The sequence below is a fragment of the Thamnophis sirtalis genome, unplaced genomic scaffold (assembly GCF_051295495.1).
Source record: "Thamnophis sirtalis isolate CommonGarterSnake01/CBP01778 unplaced genomic scaffold, rThaSir2_p1.2 scaffold_2, whole genome shotgun sequence".
NCBI lineage: Eukaryota > Metazoa > Chordata > Lepidosauria > Squamata > Natricidae > Thamnophis > Thamnophis sirtalis.
Window position 1 is genome coordinate 166,193,751 of NW_028261382.1, and position 19,181 is coordinate 166,212,931.

At 38.1% G+C, this 19,181-nt stretch overlaps 1 protein-coding gene and 1 long non-coding RNA gene across 4 annotated transcripts in view; one reads left to right on the forward strand and one right to left on the reverse strand.

Annotated features, from left to right (window-relative positions):
• Positions 1-747: 747 nt before the first annotated feature.
• The window catches only part of LOC148049255 (uncharacterized), a 302,843-nt gene continuing 284,409 nt past the window's right edge, over positions 748-19,181 (reverse strand). For all 3 annotated transcript variants that reach the window (XR_015695686.1, XR_015695684.1, XR_015695685.1), the window contains one exon: positions 748-2,416. This is a non-coding gene — a long non-coding RNA (uncharacterized LOC148049255). The remainder of the gene's footprint in view (positions 2,417-19,181) is intronic.
• PRL (prolactin) lies at positions 5,266-12,991 on the forward strand. The gene is made up of 4 exons (XM_087707385.1): positions 5,266-5,471; positions 8,076-8,183; positions 9,620-9,799; positions 12,362-12,991. The coding sequence occupies exons 1-4, from the start codon at positions 5,322-5,324 to the stop codon at positions 12,551-12,553; spliced, it is 630 nt and encodes a 209-aa protein (XP_087563511.1). The 5' UTR covers positions 5,266-5,321; the 3' UTR covers positions 12,554-12,991.

The window sequence follows — 19,181 nt, forward strand, 5'->3', positions numbered from 1 at the left end:
TCTTTCTAGTGTCACTTCATAATATAAAAAAAATAATGCAAGGTCCATTTTTAATATTATACTGTGGCTCAAATTCTGTCTTACCACATAACTTCAGCCATCATTGTCGACTCTATTTTGCCCTGAAAAAATAATTTCCTTGCCCCAATTTACCTCAAACTCCACTGACGCAAACAGTTCCAAAACAGATAGGGATCTGGGGGTGCAGTACATGACCACTACATAGTTCTCAGTGAAAATATTCATTAAATGATCTGAAGTTTGGAAAATGCATTAAAAATTATTCCTTATTCATTTAATTTCCAAAGCCGTTTCATAGGCAATGGACTTACATGATGAGGTTACAAAGTAGGAAGAGAAAAACAATTAAACGGAAGCTTGATACGTGGCAATTAAATACAAAATGTTTCAAATATTCCACCAGCGTTGATGTAGTTTATTCCAACCCAGTCTAACATAGACCATAATTCATTCCACAAATCCATATTTCAGGACAACATCCCAAGTCAAGGGTTTCAAATGATCTATCTGAAATATAATGATTTGCTTTTGTACCTTTAATAAAAGTTGAACTAAAAAGAAAACATAAGAGCTTTGGAGCCTTAGCCGAGTCTTTGTAAGCACATCTGGTTTAATACTGAAGTGTTTCTTCACCATTTTCTAGAGTAAAGTGTCAAAGGCTTTCCTCGGATACTGTATCTAGACTGAAATAACATTATCCACTTTTGAGGTGGTTTTTTTTTAAAAAAAGCATAAGTGTTAGACTAAAGATTCTGTTGCAAGATAGCAACAAATTGGTGCTTTCAGTCCACAAAGAAATATGCCACCTTTAGGGTACAATAGGTGTTCTGGCAATGTCCATAGTAGAGGTGTGGGGAAAAGAGGTGGCCCAACAAGAGCTGAGGTGGCGCAGTGGTTAAATGCAGCACTGCAGGCTACTTCAGCTGACTGCAGTTCTGCAGTTCGGCTGTTCAAATCTCACCGGCTCAGGGTTGACTCAGCCTTCCATCCTTCCGAGGTGGGTAAAATGAGGACCCAGATTGTTGTTGGGGGCAATATGCTGACTCTGTAAACCGCTTAGAGAGGGCTGAAAGCCCTATGAAGCGGTATATAAGTCTAACTGCTATTGCTATTACTATTGGTATCTCATTTGGTGCTAACAATGGACACCAGAAATCCCAAGGGTCAACTTTCTCTCCCAATGTTTTCATTAGTATGGAAAATAATTGGAAAAACATGTCTTCTGTCAATTTACTTGTTTATTTTAAGCAATCTATATAGCTGCCCATTTCATTTCTTTTTTCCTGCTTCTCCACCATGGCGCAAAAAAATGGGGAGGAAGTTTCTCTGCATTGATAGTCTTGTGGTAAAGCTAGCTACTCTCTTCGGCTTCACTGTGGGGCTGCTGGCTCCAGAAATCCCATGGTGCTGATGTGAAGCTGTGGGCAACTTCATTAGGTGGCTGCCAACCATTTTTGTACCATTGCTGTCACAAAGCTGTCCATAGTGAAGCGGGTGCCCATGGTTTCATTAGAGGTCTTCTGCGGTAGAACTGTCATCTTGAAGCTTTGCAGGAGAACATTCTGTAAGGTCAAGGTTTGAGTGTCCAGTCATGTCTGACTCTAGGGAGCGATGCTTTTAGCTGATGGAGCCAACGTTGTCTGGAGACATTTTCTGTGGTCATGTGGCTGGCATATATATACACCAAAGGTGCACAGAATGCTGTTATCTTCCCAGTGGTACCTATTAATCTACTTGCATTTGCATGCTTTCGAACTGCCAGGTGAGCAGGAGCTGGGAGAAGAAATGGGAGCTTACCCCATTACATGGCACTTGAGTCTCAAACTCGGGCCAGTCAGCTGACAATCTCAGCATCTTTAACCGCTGAGCCATCACGCCCCCCTCCCCCCCCCAACATTGTACACTTGTGGCAACATTCTACAGCAAAGTCATAGAGATGGACAGCAGTACCAAGCTATGGAGGATACTGTAAACCGTAATACAATCAGAAGTCAAGGAGCATGGAAAACAAGTGGAGGCTGCCCTTGTAGTATCCAAAGCCAGGTTGAAGATGAGTTTGTGGTTTCATGTCCTTAACCTGAATGGGGCTTCCTCGTGCCCTGGTATGCAGGATGTGTGGCTGAGTTCATTATACAAACTACCTGAGGTAGATAAGCTCATGGTTTCTCTTCTCTGCTCCTGTCAATGTGTTTCATAGACTGCTAAGGAAAGACAAGGGGAGAAAATCTTTTAACATGTCTTCTGGTTGACCAAATGACTCTCCTTTGTTTACTTGCTTTTAGTGTACCAGAGGCAACAAGTGATTCTTTTCATGTATCCATTAAAAGTCCTGTTCAACCGTTTTGCTTTACTCTTCTTTGTTTTCCCATACCAATATCCAGAACATGGTCAGAACCTGCAAAAGAATGTACAGTAGGAATTAGAACGGCTACACTTCTACACACATCACATAATACACAGACCAAGGGTGTCAAACTCATGTCATCACAGCAGTGTCACATGGTGCATTGGAACTTTCTTCCCCTTCTCTAAACCAGGTGTGGGCATGGCCAGCATGTGACACATCTGGCCCGCGGGCCACGAGTTTGACAGCTCTAACATAGACAAACTGCCCAGAGATGATAAAAATGTTCTGCTTCTCCTTTCTTTCTTACATATTAATAATAAACTTTTTCTAAATTTACATTTAATAAACGTATACACCCTATCAAAGAACAATTTTTATCGTCCAGATAAAATACACTTTTCTCAAAACGTATTTTTAGCAAGTTGTGAAATTATCCAATCATTTCAATGATCAAAATGAACAGGACATTTTGTCAAAGTTTTTTTTCCCCCATCTTGAATCTCAACCTTCATGATCAAGTGTGCTGAGTATCATATATCAGTGTTTTCTTTTTTTATAGTTATTCCTATATTGGCAATATATAAAATTCATCTCTGATCATTGTGAGCACATTAATGAATCGAGAAAAATCAAGATCAGTTATAATTTAAAATGGTTTCTGTATTTCTATCTATCTATCTATCTATCTATCTATCTATCTATCTATCTATCTATCAATCATCTATCTATCTATCTATCTATCTATCTATCTATCTATCTATCATCTATCTATCTATCATCTATCTACCTATCCTCTTGTAACCAACTCAATCAGGCGCCCATAAACTTTTACTAAAATGAATAGGGTAATAGGAGTGATTTGATGTTTATAATTATGAACTTTAATCTGAGCTAGAGTGATCAGCAAAGAGAAAACAAAATCTACTACATTTATGCAAGTTTGTCATCAAGGTGTATATAAAAATGGAGACTTCAGGTGACCGAAATCAAAATTCCCATCGGGTATTTGACAAAGCACGGTTGCCGAGATGGTTTCTTCTATGACCAACAGGAAGACTTCATTGAAAGGTATGTCTTATTTATTATTCTTTTTCATGTTTTTCCCGAATAAGAGCAATTTTGTAAACAAGTAACAACACATTTTTGACTGATAAAAATTAAGCATTTCCCAATCAGTTATGCAAAGGAAACAAGAATTAAAAAAAGCAAAGAACTTATGGAAATCCTATGAAATGAATGGGAAACCCACAAGGCCACCTTATGTCCTTAAGGGATGGATCATATCCGTGGTTTAGCATCATTCTATATTAAAGAGAGTATCAGATGTTGTCAGTGCTTTAAATTTATTTAAAAATAAAACTGTTATAGTGCTGCTTTTCTGGACCACTCTAACCAAAATAAAGCACAAACCCATGAATGACCAATCAGACATAAATCTAATTAAAAGCTAATGGAGCACCTACATGGAATACTATATATAAGACAGGGCAGGAAAAACTACCACGTATTAAATTGTTGCTCAGAGAAGCAACTTTGTCTACTGAGTATGGGGCTGCATAGTGTAAGACTGAAATCTTTTTGATTCCTTATGTATGATTTATCTAATGAGAAGTGCAAAAGTATGAATCCGGGGATTTCCTGTATGCTCAGGATCTGCTGCACCACTAGGCTGTAATTTTTTCCAACTTAGCTTGTGCCAACATAAACCTCATTTATTTGGTATATGCTCTTAGCACAGTCATTTGCTTTTGTAAAAAAAAGAAAACAGGCATAGGGCATTGTCTAATCAAATCAATGTACTGATTAATCAGTAATTAATTTTTAAAGGTTTTATATGAGACATGATCTCAGGAGGTCTTTGGCTCTCTTCAGATATTCAGCACCAACTCTCTGTAAAAGTTTATTCACGCCAAAGACCTTAAACAGCACAGCGGCTGGAAATTTGCAGGCAGCACCCCAAGACAATCAAAAATCTACTTATTTCCCTTCCCTCAAATTTAATTTAAAAACCATATGTTTGTCAAGAAGGAAGTCACTCTTGGAAAGAGCTATAAAGGAAAGGGGTTTAACTACACTTCCACTCTTTTACACTTATTGTTGCTATGTTTATTATTATTATTACGTAGTTTTTATATCCTATCTCTGCTAAGGTGAAAAGGTTGAATTCCTCACATATGGTTATTTAAGAAGTCAAACATTAAAATAAGAGGTCATGGAATACCAAACATAGTTTTTTTCTTTTCTTTTCTTTTCTTTTCTTCTTCGTTGAGAATACATTTATTTCCATTTCATTCCATACATCCACATGTATACTATGCATAACCGGGGCATATAACATTAAATAATAAACACAGCCCTCACTTTTATAGACAATACCCCCCACAATACAATCCCAATATACCACTTTGACCCACCATACACCCTCTTTCACCCCCCTCCAACTTTCATTCTTCCTTCCAACATACCCCTCTACATCCTACTTCCCCTCCCCCTCTATCACTCCTCTCTCCCAATACATTCCCTCCCTACCTTCTCCTCCTGCCTCCAATCCTCTCTCCCACCCTCTCCACCCCTCCTTCTTCTTTCACTCTACTCCTCCCTTCGGTGTACCTCTATTGTCTACCAATATATTCAGCTTGTCCTATTTTTACACTAACATTGAAAAGCCACAGTATACAAGTGCAATCATGTGCTTTAAGATCTAACACATATTATATTTCCCCCCTCGCCCCCTCCCCATAGAACCCCAGCTCCCTTCCCTCCCCCCGACTTCCCAGAGCTCGTACACGGTATAACTTTTTAGCAAACACAGTCTAAAATGTCTTAAAACAAAGCAGAAAAAAAAGAAAGGTCAATAAGATTTTTCTTTTCTTGATTTACTTCATCTTATAAGTATCTGCCTTTCCCTTTTTGTCTTCAAGGCCTATTTCTAGCCACTGTGCTGCTGGCTAATATGTTCCTTTCAAGGAAGTGTGTAACATCTTCACCCATTTGCCCTAATGGGTCTGACAATTGCCAGGTTTCTCTTGGGGACCTTTTTGACCGGGCTGTTAAACTATCGCATTATATCCACTCTCTGTCTGCTGAAATATTCAATGAGTTTGTAAGTATTTTGGCATAAGGGAAAAACTAATCCTGTAACAGAGGCTAAACCAGAGGTGGGTTCCTATCAATTTGGACTGGTTCGGCTGAACCGGTAGTGGTTTGCTAGTCTGGGTTGCCAGAACCAGCAGTAATGCCGGCAGCAACTCATGCTAAGCCATGTGTTCCTAAACAACAACTCCAGGCATCCCTTGTCAGCTAATAATCATTTCTGGATTTGCCAGAAATTGTAGACCAGTAATATCTGAACTTCCTCAAGTAGGCCACCAGTATTTTGTGAAGGCCAGTTTGATATTTTTAAATCATAGTTTTCTTATTTCTTCTGGCTCAGTTTTACAATGGGTAAAATATAACGTATTGGCTCAGTGTTTTATTATCTATATGGAAATGTAATTTGAAAAGGCTGCCTTTATTATTGCTAGGTTGTTCCAACAAATGTTACTGCTTGTTGAAATTAAAAGATTCTTAAACTACAGGTAGTCGTTGACTTACAACAGTGTGTTTAATGACCGTTTGAAGTTATAACGGTGCTGAAAAAAATAACTTAGGACTGTTTTTCACATTCACGACTGTTGCAGCATGTCACGTGATCAAAATTCAGATGCTTGGCACATTTATGACGGTTGCAGTGTTCTGGGATCATGTGATCACCTTTTGCGACCTTCTCACAAGCAAAATCAATAGAGAAGCCAGATTTTTTTTCCCCCTTTATTTGTATGCCGCCCTTTTCCCTGGGGGGACTCAGGGCGGCTCACAGTTTAAAAAAAAGGCGGGGGGAGGACAAACAATTTCCAACATACAGACAATACAACATATTAAAAAACACAACAGCCACACAAATTCGAGTGGGGTTAGAGTCTTAACCCCAGGCCAGCCGGGACAGCCAGATCTTTAGGGCGGCGCGGAAGGACTGGAGGGTGGTGAGGGTCCGAATCTCCATGGGGAGTTCGTTCCAGAGGGTCGGAGCAGCCACCGAGAAGGCTCTCCTCCGGGTAGTTGCCAGTCTACACTGGCTAGATGATGGAATTCGGAGGAGGCCTAATCTATGCGATCGTATCGGTCTAGTGGAGGTAATTGGCAGTAGGCGGTCTCTCAAGTACCCAGGTCCAATACCATGAAGGGCTTAAGACCAGGGTTCACTTAAGATAAGACCAGGGTTACTAACTTAACAACAGCAGTGATTCTCTTAAAAACGGTGGAAAGAAAGGTCCGTGGTGGCACAGTGGTCGGAGGGCAGCATTGTAGGGTTAACTCACTGCTCACTCCAGGAGTTTGATTCTCACCAGCTCAAGGTTGACTGAGCCTTCCAACCTTCCGAGGTGGATAAAATGAGGACCTGGATTGTTAGGGGCAATATGATGACTCTTTAAACTGCTTAGATAAGGCCGGAAAGCACTGTGAAGCAGTGTATAAGTCTAAGTGTTATTGCTAAAATGGGCAAAATTCACTTAACAACTGTCTCACTTAGCAGCAGAAATGTTGGGCTCAATTGTGGTTGTAAGTGGAGGACTACCTGTATTTGTGGAAAAGTTATCAAAGCTCCATAATAAAGTTAGCTTTACGCAAGCTTTTGAGTGGATTTCTAGATTGGAAACCAACAAGATATTATGCTTCATATCTTCAAATTGAGATAAGAAACAGAATTTTCAGAGTCTGCTCTAATACACTTTTCCTCAGTGAAACAAGTTCACCTCTATTCCTTTTAAAGTAAGATGTCCTATTATTTCTTAAGGCGCAAGTGTAGGAAATGGGATGGGGCAGGATAGTTAGTCTCATTAATAGATCCATTGTAGCGAAAGCTTCATCTACCCTGGGGAACTGAACCTCAACAAAGAACGTGGAAGAAGGGAAACATTGTCTTCTGTACACAGAAGTCATTTAAAGTAACAAAATGAAAACGTGCAAGACTAAGTAACAAATGTCCAAGTGAAAGATTTGCTCAGAGAAAAATAACTAAATGCATGCAAGAAGGCTATTTTAGAGTAGGGCAGAAAATATACTCTCTGAGGAACTGTGGGACGTGGGCCACTTCATACCATAAAGAAGCTTTTGTTAATATGGGAAAACACGATGCTTAAAACTGATTTCCTTTCACAGTATACATAGAGGAAGATCACCTTTGACTAAGCCATGCAATAAGGTTGGGAGACAAAACTAATGCCCTCTATAGCAATAGCATTTTGGCCATATTATTCCTGAATGTGTAGCAAACCAGCTGTGGCCATCAGCAATTGCTAATAATAAATAATGAAACAAAGCAGTATCAATAGCAATAGCAGTTAGACTTATATACCGCTTCATAGGGCTTTCAGCCCTCTCTAAGCGGTTTACAGAGTCAGCATATTGCCCCCACAGTCTGGGTCCTCATTTCACCCACCTCGGAAAGATGGAAGGCTGAGTCAACCTTGAGCCGGTGAGATTAGAACTGCTGAACTGCAGATAACAGTCAGCTGAAGTGGCCTGCAGTACTGCACCCTAACCACTGCACCACCTCGGCTCTATAACTCTAGGATACATTTTACAAGGCAACCAATGAGAGCAAAAAACAGTCTATTTCCCCTCCAAAAAATCTACTTCACTAAATGTCATCTTTGTTTACTGTCAGGATGAACGCTATGCTCAGGGCCGGGGTTTCATTGCAAAGGCCGTTAACAGCTGCCATACTTCTTCCCTAACCACTCCTGAAGATAAAGAACAAGCTCAGCAGATACATGTAAGTTGTCTCGGTTTGTTGACAGATGCGAGCAAGTTCACCAGAAATCTGATGAAATCCTTTCAAAGCACACCGTTACGATAAATAGAGTTATAAAAGGGCAGCTCTACCATTGCTCCACCTCTGTAAGTGGTAGGAATCAGAAAAGCACAAAACACGGAAGCATGCTCTGACCTATATGAACGAAAAAGAAAGACAATACAAAACAAGTTTGGTCTTTCACAAGGCTGGAAAAATCCAGGGAGGATTGATGAAAGCACATCTCCTTTAACTGTCCTAAAAAGAGATGGGGAGATGCAATTTTTTGTGAAGAGATGCATAAACAGAAGACAATAGGTGAACTTGTCTATATATTCCCCAGCAGGAGAGAAAAAATACATTTGGCCCAAAAAGGAAAAAAATAATAATTCTAAAAGGTCAGGGGCTAGAACTCTATTGCAATGATCTCTTGATCACACACAAGTTTCCTCAATGTTCCAGTTTCGGAAATAAAACACACCTTACTGAATAATTGCATTTTACAGAAAGTTTTTCCTCTGTGTACTTGAAGAGGAAATCTTTGGAATGTTAAGATATCGCTTGAGAGCCCATTCCTATTGATTCAATTTCAAATGCCATTCATCCACTGAATAATCTCCCTTTTCAGAAAGCAAAACATGTGCCACAAATATTTGAGATATGTATGTGTCTGGCATTTATCTATGTTTGCACGGGGTACTTGGGATGTTTGAGCCTTTCAATACAGTAGCACAATAGCAATTCTCCCAAGAGAAGCAGGAGGAAATTTATGCCAGAGAATAGATGCATTTTTTGCGATGTAGGTAAGGAAAGTGAAAAGTGATTGTGTCAACATTGGAGAGGTCTCAAGGACAGGCACAATGGCTAGGAGGATCCTCCGAAAGCCAAAAGCCCTTTGATCTTTCAGCTCACCTCAAGCAGTGGCAAATTTTCAAAAGAAAAGAAATCTTCCCAGAAGCAAAACACTTGAAATCAGCCTTGTGTCTGAGCATGTTTGCAGGATTTGATGTAGACACAATAAATGCTTCAGGATGAGATATTAAGCGGCCTACCACAGATCACTTCTTCCATTATATCTTCAAATATTTTCTAGATCCCTTATTTCTAAAAATGTATCATTAATGCTCATGCTAATCTTTGGATTAAATGGCATTTATACAACAAAGATGAATGGAGTGATTTCTACTGGCAGGACAGATAATTTACTGAGAGTTTCATATTTAGGGCATTCTCTTATCTAGTTACATTTAAAAGAAAAACACCTTGTAATTACACTATAGCCTGCAGTTTAGCTATATCTGATAGATGGACAAAATTGCAGTAAAGACATTTTAAGATAGACTTGATTTAAAAAATGTTCCATATCTGTTGTGTAGATTTTGCACACTTAACTGTACAATTTTGTTGCCAATGAACAGCACGAGGACCTACTAAATCTAGTTTTGAGTGTGCTCCGTTCCTGGAATGACCCCTTATTGCACCTGGTCTCTGAAGTTGAACGAATCAAGGAAGCTCCTGATACCATTCTCTGGAAGGCCATGGAGATTGAGGAGCAAAATAAACGACTTCTTGAGGGGATGGAGAGAATAGTTGGACGGGTGAGTCAAAAAAGAATAATCCTCTGAAGTCCTTCCAGCTTCATAACACTATTCAAAATGTATAAAATGAGACAGATTTTTTTTGTTGTTTGTTTGGATTAAAATGCTTCAAAGAAAGAAAGAAAGAAGTTAAAAGTGTCAGCAAAACCTTTCAGATCTGGAGATCTGTTTGGCATGTATAAGAAGTAGCAAAATATCTTGTTCTTTACTAATAAAAAAGTTACGAAGTGCCAAACAACAAAGCATAAAGCTGATCTTGTAATTTTTTTCTTAACACTAAGAAAAGGACACGGCCCAACCTAAACTGAGAATCAGCAAACAGGGTAGGAAAACTTTTATCTTGCCCCTACCTTATATTTTATAAAATTAACATTGTTCTGCTGCACATGAAAGTGCTGAAAAAATAATAATATTCATTGATATCATTTTTTTTTCTTTTTAACATTTCCTTGCAGAGGGCATTTAATCTTCTTCTTGCCCTCTACGCAGGCTGAGAGTACAAAAAAAGCCGTTTACAAAAAAACCCCTCAAAATCAGCTGCACATTACAAACTTCATATGTCATTTAGTTAGTTTGAAAGTAGTCAATAACATTTTTAACATATGTACGTATGTGCCTTAGAAAAGTAATAGAATGAGCAAGTCTGAACTGCCAAATGATACAAATTGAATATACCATAGTATCTACAGCAAACTTTCCCAATCTAATGTTCAACATTGTCTGAACATTGTGCATGTTGGTACAAGATATTTTGAATTGAATTGAACACTTTACTTGGCCAAGTGTGATTAGACAGACAAAGAATTTGTCTCTGGTATAAAAGCACTCAGTGTACATGCAGGCAATAGAATAACAATAATTAACAACAATTACAATAATAGTGATGATGGTGCCAATAAAAGGGGGAGTAAAGAAGATAATAAAAAGGATAACTAATACGACAGCCACATTACATGGGTTAAAAGATATCAGGCACCACTGAGAGAATTTAGTATTCAACAGAATGAACTTTTTACTTATATTTCACCAATCTTTCGTAATGCAAGTTCATGTCAAGTTATACTGTATATACAAGATAATTAGAATGCACTTTGAATGTTAGAGCTGCAAAGCTCGCCTACTTTCACCAATCAAAGGCTTTTATTATAGTAAAATACAATATCTTCCCTTCCCCCCCTCGAATTTACCTTACCCTGCTTTAATTACTGGGCATTTTAAAACCTAAGCCAAGATCTGCTCAGATTCCAAATTACCATCTGATAAATCTTCAGTCATGTTACATCTCGCTAAGGCATGAGTGCAAAAAGTATGGCCGAGAAGCATTTTTGGTACTATCAAAGCTTATGGAACCAGACATTTTGACTACACACACACACACACACACACACACACACACACACAAAGATGATGAGAGACGTTTGGTGCAGTGGTTTAAGGCATCAAACTGGGAAATCATCAGTTTCAGACGCAAAGCCAGCTGGGTGACCTTGGGCCAGTCACTCTCTCTTAGTCCTGTAAGGAGGCAATGGCAAACCACTTCCAAAAAACTTGCTAAAAATAAACAGAAGGGACTTATTCAGGCAGTCACCAGGAGTAAACACGGATTATAAAACTACCTATATCTATAGCTCCACATCTATCTATCTATCTATCTATCTATCTATCTATCTATCTATCTATCTATCTATCTATCTATCATCTATTTATCTATCTATCTATCTATCTATCTATCATCTATCTATCTATCTATCTATCTATCTATCTATCTATCTATCTATCTATCTATCTATCTATCTTGTTTATCCACTCATTCAGCATCATTCAAGATTACAACAGCTTTGAAAAAGGAGACTTAAAAATGATTCTCGGAGTTGATGTTTAATCACTTAGCAATGGATCTGGTCCCAGTTGTTGTGATTAACTGAGGACTATGTATAGTGTGTGTGTGTGTGTGTGTGTGTGTGTGTGTGTGTATGTATGTATGTATGTATGTATGTATGTATGTATGTATTGTGTCACAACCCCTGGTATGCCCAAATATGGGAGGAAGCATATTGCTTCCTTTCTCTGTCTATCGGCTCACCCCAGGAGACCATCCAGACAGAAAGACATTATTTTTAATGTTGCCTTTGTTACATTTGTGTTGCATTTGTGCTGATATCATTTATCAGCACAAATCATTTTATCATTTTATTATGATTTTATTTTATTCATTTTATTACATTATTTATCAGCACAAATGCAACATACACACACACACACACACAATCTACTGATAGTATCTGTTTAAAGATGGGGATATTTTAGGAGTGAAACAATTATCTTTAACCTAGAACAAATTTAAAGCCCACGTTTTATCTAATAGAAGGGAAACCAACACATTTTTGCTCTTAGGAATCCCTCTATTTCCCTGGCCCCACCCATTTTGGGAGTCTAGCTCTGCATCTATCTTCCTAACTTGGTTTGTATGGAAGGTGTGTGTCTCTGCTTTAAACATTGACCAAAATTTATTTAGCAATTGTTAAATCATCAAAGTTTATTTTGATTTTGCACTTTCCTTAGGTTCGCCCAGGTGACTTAGGCAATGAAGTCTATTCTAGATGGACTGATCTCCCTTCCCTCCAACTGGCTGATGAAAATTCCCGCCTCTTCGCCTTCTACAATCTGTTGCATTGTTTGCGTCGGGACTCCCACAAAATTGACAACTATCTGAAACTCCTGAAGTGTCGCCTCATTTATGACAGCAACTGTTGAACAGCTGTGCTATCGCTTTATTAAAATGATAGCGCCACATCTTTTTAAAATACTCTGCTTTTAGCCTCACTGCTTTTATGTATACTTCATGGAAAATCTCAGCTTGCAGAAAACGATTTAGAGGCCCATTATGTTCACTTCTTTCTGGTTAAACTGTTAGATAAAGCATTATTTTTTTCTGTTGAGAGCACTTTCATTCAGATTGCAGGAATATTCAAATCAAGCAATAAAAAATTGAAAATGCACGGAGGTGAAAATGTATTTCTTAAAAGTTGGGATTGGGTATAAAAAAAGGGGCCATATATCTGAGGGGACCCAGAGCTACATGCATCTTCCAAATGCTTTTTGATACAGGTCTTCAAACCTCTCCAAAATTGCTACCAAAATTATAGTTTTGAATGTGATAAAAAGGGGGAAAGATTCAATACATTAATTTACTTTACAGGTAGTCCTCAGCTTACAACCACAATTGGGACTGGGATGACTATCACAAAGTGATGTGGACATTAAATGAGTCATAGTAATTTTACAGACTTTTTTGCCACTGTCATTAAGTGAATCATATGGTTAAATGAATCCGGATTCTCTCATTGTGCTTGTCGGAAGGTTCCCGGGAAGGTCACAAATGGTGATCACATGATCCCAGAATGCTGCAACCATTATAAATACATGCAGGTAGCCAAGCCCGGTCAGTCATATGACCACAGGGATATTGTGACAGTCATAAGTCCAAAGATTGGTCATAAGTCTCTTTTTTCAGTGCCATTGTAACTTTGAACAGTCACCAAATGAACTGTTGTAAGTCAAGGACTACCTGTACCTAAATCAGACAAGCAGATTTTGTGATCTAGGGGCAGTTATTAGTGGTGTTCATAATTTTATGGATCTATATTGCACTTTTGTTGTCCTATCAATGTTTTTGGTGAAGGACAAGAAATGGGCAATAGGTTTATTGCACAGTCCAGACTTTTATAAGACTTTTAATACAATAAGACCACGCCATCCTATTCCATCTCCAAAGCATAGCTGTGCCTTTTACTCCCATAGCAATAGTAATAGCAGTTAGACTTATATACCGCTTCATAGGGCTTTCAGCCCTCTCTAAGCGATTTACAGAGTCAGCATATCGCCCCCACAGTCTGGGTTCTCATTTTACCCACCTCGGAAGGATGGAAGGCTGAGTCAGCCTTGAGTCGGTGAGATTTGAACCGCTGAACTGCAGCTTAGCAGTCAGCTGAAGTGGCTGCAGTACTGCACTCTAACCACTGCGCTACCTCGGCTCTATAAAGCATAAAGCAGTGATGTCCAACCTTTCTGGCTCGGTGGACTGGCGGAAGCACCAGTGGCAGCGGGGGAGAGGAGATGCTTTCGTGCATGCATGCACCGCTTTCACAAATCCAGCTTCGCATACACATGCTTGCGCACCACTTCCGCGGCCTGGTTCTGAATGGTCTGCGTCACAACCCGGGCCACAACCCATTGGTTGGGGACCCCAGCCATAAAGCAATCAAAGCAATCTTCATTGTGTGTGCCAGAAAGAGTTTCTTCACAGAATTTTAAAAGATACATAAACCAAATTGTAAATGTAATGAATTTATATAGCAATAGCAATAGCAATAGCAGATTTTTATATACCGCTTCATAGGGCTTTCAGCCCTCTCTAAGCGGTTTACAGAGTCAGCATATTGCCCCCAACAACAATCTGGGTCCTCATTTTACCCACCTCGGAAGGATGGAAGGCTGAGTCAACCCTGAGCCGGTGAGATTTGAACCGCTGAACTGCTGATCTAGCAGTCAGCTGAAGTGGCCTGCAGTACTGCACTCTACCCACTGCGCCACCTCAGCTCAATCCCAAAGGACTCCGGGTGGCTTACAAAATACAGGACTAAAAAGATAAAAAGTTAAAAATAAGAAAAGAGAAGAAACTCAAAAGTTACTTATATTAAGCCCTAAAGAACTTTTCTTTTCAAAAAATTTCTCAATGTTTTGATTTCCAAATTCTGTAAAAACTGATTTACTTGGTATCAATGCTGCTTTTCTATTCAAATGGATAACATTTGGCCAGATCTTAATCTGCATACTTCCAGAGCAGTTTGTCAGGCTTTTCTTTCCTATAACCTTTGGGCACGCTTTCTGGTTTTAGAAGTGTCAAACAATCAATAAAAGTGGTGAGTGTGCACTTACAGTGCTCTCATGGGTGGAAGCAGGAAGTCCTGATAATGTTATCAGGGAATGGCTCTGTCCTTGGAAAATCTCTAATATATTGGTGCAGACAAAAGGACTTCGGTTACTTTAGAGTAAAACCCTAGGCGATCAATCATCTTGATTCTGCCTTTTCAATAGCTCGGTAGTGAATGCATCATTTTAAAGTGGGACTTGTCATTATGTACCGTGAAGCCTGCTAAATTAACTTACCTGCCTTCAATACTTGTAGTGGGGCCAGTATACTACAAAGATTCTTTCAGCAAGAGTCATGCCTAGTGTCAACAAAGCAATAAAAAAAGCAGACTCAGTACTGGTAATCTCAGTGAGACACACAATTTTGTTCGTAATCTCAGTGAGGCACACAATTTTGTTCGCTGCTACATCAAAAGACAAAGCAAACATCTTAGCACTTAGGAGTTTTATTGCTTATGGATTAAATAGATACAAAGAATTCTTATCACAGTTCTACTGTGAATCACTTCTGAATGTCTATATTGTATTTCAGTTTTATGAGAAATTCAATTCCTAGTTTTGATCTAATTTATTAATGTGTCTATTAATGTCCATACTAGCAATTGCTAATTTATAGCCTACTGAATATACCTAATACAGATAGCCCTTGACTTACAACAGTTTGTTTAGTGACCATTCTAAATTACAACAGCATTGAAAAAAGTGACTTATGACCGTTTTACACACTTACGACCACTGCGGCATCCCCATGGTCACATGGTCGAAATTCAGATGCTTGGAAACTGACTCATATTTATGATGGTTCCAGATGTCCTGGGGTCACGTGATCCACTTTTGAGACCTTCTGACAAGCAAAGTCAATGGGGAAGGCCGGATTCACTTAACAACCGTGCTACTAACTTGACAACTGCAATGATTCATTTAACAACTGTGACAAGAAAGGTGGTAAAATGGGGCAAAACTCACTTACCAACAGAAATGCTGGGCTCAATTGTAATCATAAGTCAAGGACTACCTGTATGATGCACCCAATACCATGGATGCATGGTTCATTTTCACAGGATTCCAAATAAGACATCATCTATTGAAAGCCTCAATACGTATTTACCATTTTGGCCACTATTAACTATTCCTTAGAGGTCCAATAACATCAATTTTAAATCTAGTCTAAGTCAGACATTCTTAAAGGACAGGTCTGAGTCTATAGGTGTACCTATATATACCAAAGTACTCTCTAAAACTTCCATGGTAACTTATTTTAATAATATAATGTCTGACACTGGATGGTACCTAGGTTTATAGATGCTCATGCAGCAATTTTTATGTATTAAATTTCTATATTGCTTTAATCCTACAGATTCTAATGAGAAGACAGTTGATAGTTACAGGTAATTCAACAAAACATTATGCAAAAATACCTAGGACAAAAATAAATGAGCAATTAATGCATTCTGGTAATAGCTCTACTCAGACTAATTAAACTTCAAAGACCTTCCAAAATAGCCACATTACTAATTCTAGAAGGATAGCCTGCTACATTGTGACAGCAAGACATATTGTAAATTGCTAGAATATTTATTCTATAACAATGTTCAGGCTGGTGTTTTCATGATTTTTTAAAAACTAAACATCGGTCAGTCAGCATGCATGTTGTATAATTCAAAAAGTCATGTCTCCCTTTTTGGGTCTTTAAACTACCTAGCTTACAAAACTCTTAATTTTAATGAGTTACTTAGTCAGTTTTACATCCTCTGTTTACACCACAATTGCAAGTCTGCATATTTAATTCTCATTCCTGTAATCTTTTCCACAGTAACAGCCATGTGAAATAGATTTAAGAAAATAAAGGCGGAGTTGGCCTCCTGGGCCTAATCTAACATGTTAACCAAGTCACTTGCATTGCATACTTTACTGATTATATTAGTTTATTTATTAACATGCAAGGTTTCTTTGTATTCCGTTAGGAATTCTCTTTGGGAATTCTTTCCCACACCATTTCAAAAGCAAAATATTTCCAGTCTGAAATTGCTTTTGGATTTTTAGTCTTTGTGCGAAACCTTTAAAACCATCTGCATGCAGGCATTAAGAAAAACGATGCCTAGTTCCAAAGTGTTTTATTGTAGCTAGTGTAGAATTCAAAAAGTCCATTTAAAAAGAGCTATGGCCTCAAAAACACCTAATGGAAATATTAGATTTTTTTTTTCTTGGATAGTATTGGCCCCAAAGTACAAATTATTTCGGAAACTGGCAAAGAAAAATGTTGCGTTTCTCCTAGTATAAAATATCTCTATCTCTCTCTCTCTCTCTCTCTCTCTCTCTCTCTCTCTCTCTCTCTCTCTCTCTCTCTCTCTCTCTCTCTCTCTCTCTCTCTCTCTCTCTCTCCCTCCCTCCCTCCCTCTCTCTCCCTCTCCCTCTCTCTCTCTCCCTCCCTCCCTCTCTCTCTCTCTCACACACACACACATACCCTGAAGGACCAGCATATTTATAAATCACATGTTCACTACACTTTCAGTGTCAGCTACTCCTTTTCCCACTTCTATGACAACATTCACTTGGGAAAATTACCAGGTTCAAGCATCATTTCAATACATTAATGCTAATTTTCTCTACAATTCTACTTGCTATGCTACTTTATACAGCAGTAGGCAGATATATTCTGGCTCTGTAATTCTCTATGATTGGCACTGAGAATGAGGAGAAAACCAATTTTTTAAAAAACCAATATTATTCATTCTATACCACTCTGGTTTTATCTTTCTTTCTATGTGTCTTTTAAATAATTATTTCTCATATTTCAAAAACAATTTTTGCTGTCCCCATATACTGCAGTGCTTAGTGGGGATGGGGAGTTCAATGCATTTGTCAGGCATGAAAAATTCCCTGTCTCTGCTTTACACATACGTTATATATATCACCATAAAGCAAATTGCTCAATGTTATTTTTTTAAACTGAATTAAGGAATGCCTGTATATCTACAGCTTAACAATATCATATAAGTAGTTTCAAATGAATGTCTACATTATATTTCAGTCTAAGACTGAAAAAAGTATGTGAGGTATTTGGGAAAAACATTTAGCAAAGGAAATCAGGAAAAGATGACTCACCCAACTATTTAAATTATTTAAACTATTTAAATGATTACAAATTTCTTTTTCTATATTGAAAATAATTGAAATTATTATGTTTCTATATTGTCTTTTATTACTTGTAGCATGCCAAGCAGCACATATTTTCAAATCCCCTGACACTCTAATTCATCTGTATATAAAAATCACTAATAAATATAAACACCTGATCTGGTTTTATTATTAAATTATGGGGTAGTATTGTAATACAAGATATAGATGTGTTGAGAGATTTCAGTTAAGGTGTGGGAAGCCTGACCATTTAAATAAGCTCTACTATGCAGTGCTTATTGTTGTTGGAAACAACGTTTTTACAGTATTCAATCCCAAACAATAATTTCTTGCATTATTCATCTCGAAAATACTAACTGCATTATAATTCTTCCACACTGTTTTCTGCAAAGCAGAAAGAATAATTTCTATTGGTGGAAGGAAACTCCTAAATAGTCTCATGAGCTACTTTCTTCCATAAGACCCTTGAGACTGATTTCAGACTGAAACCTAGCTCTTTGTTTCATCAGTGATAGGTACAACAATGAAGTTCAACAATTCTGACCCACAAAGTTTAAAAGGCTGATCCAGGGAGATATACGCAAATTCCCTATTTTTCCCTATTTTGATATCGGAGACCTACTGCTTACAGTAAGGTCACAATACATAATCCACTGTTTTCACAAAGATACAAATTAAAAATTACATTACAATTAAAGTACAAACTTTTAAAAAAAAATCACTAAAAAAAGCCCAATGAGGTACATCTGCAAAACCTCAGGACAATGTTATGGAGATGGATAGATAGCAGTCTTTTAAACAAAATATTACATTCTACAGTGATATAATGGACATACAAGGCCTATGCAAGCATACAGAGAAAATTCAAGCTGTTGTGAATGCTTTGAGTCATATCACAGCTGTGATGTTTTTAAAAATTTGTTAATTACTGCAACAGATTCTTGCCAAATGTAATCAGAGTGCCACAACCCTGGAGCTCTCTACTACAAGTGGAGAGGGCATAGCAATGGGCAGGAGGACTCAAACAAGCTTTCACAAAAGGAAAGAAATGATGACATCAGACATTGTGCTTATACATTATAACTCACACCAGTGAAAGTGAATTGTGATGTTTTACAATACGGCACAGTTGCATCACATATCATGAAAGATGTAAGCATTTGATAGATTTAGCTGACAAATACAGACAAAAAGAATGCACAAATAGGTAATTTATCCCCATGATTATCCACTATCGTCAATACTGAATCCAGAAAAAGGGATCCCATTCACAGCAGATGCTTGAATACAGCACATCCAGGGAGATATCGGC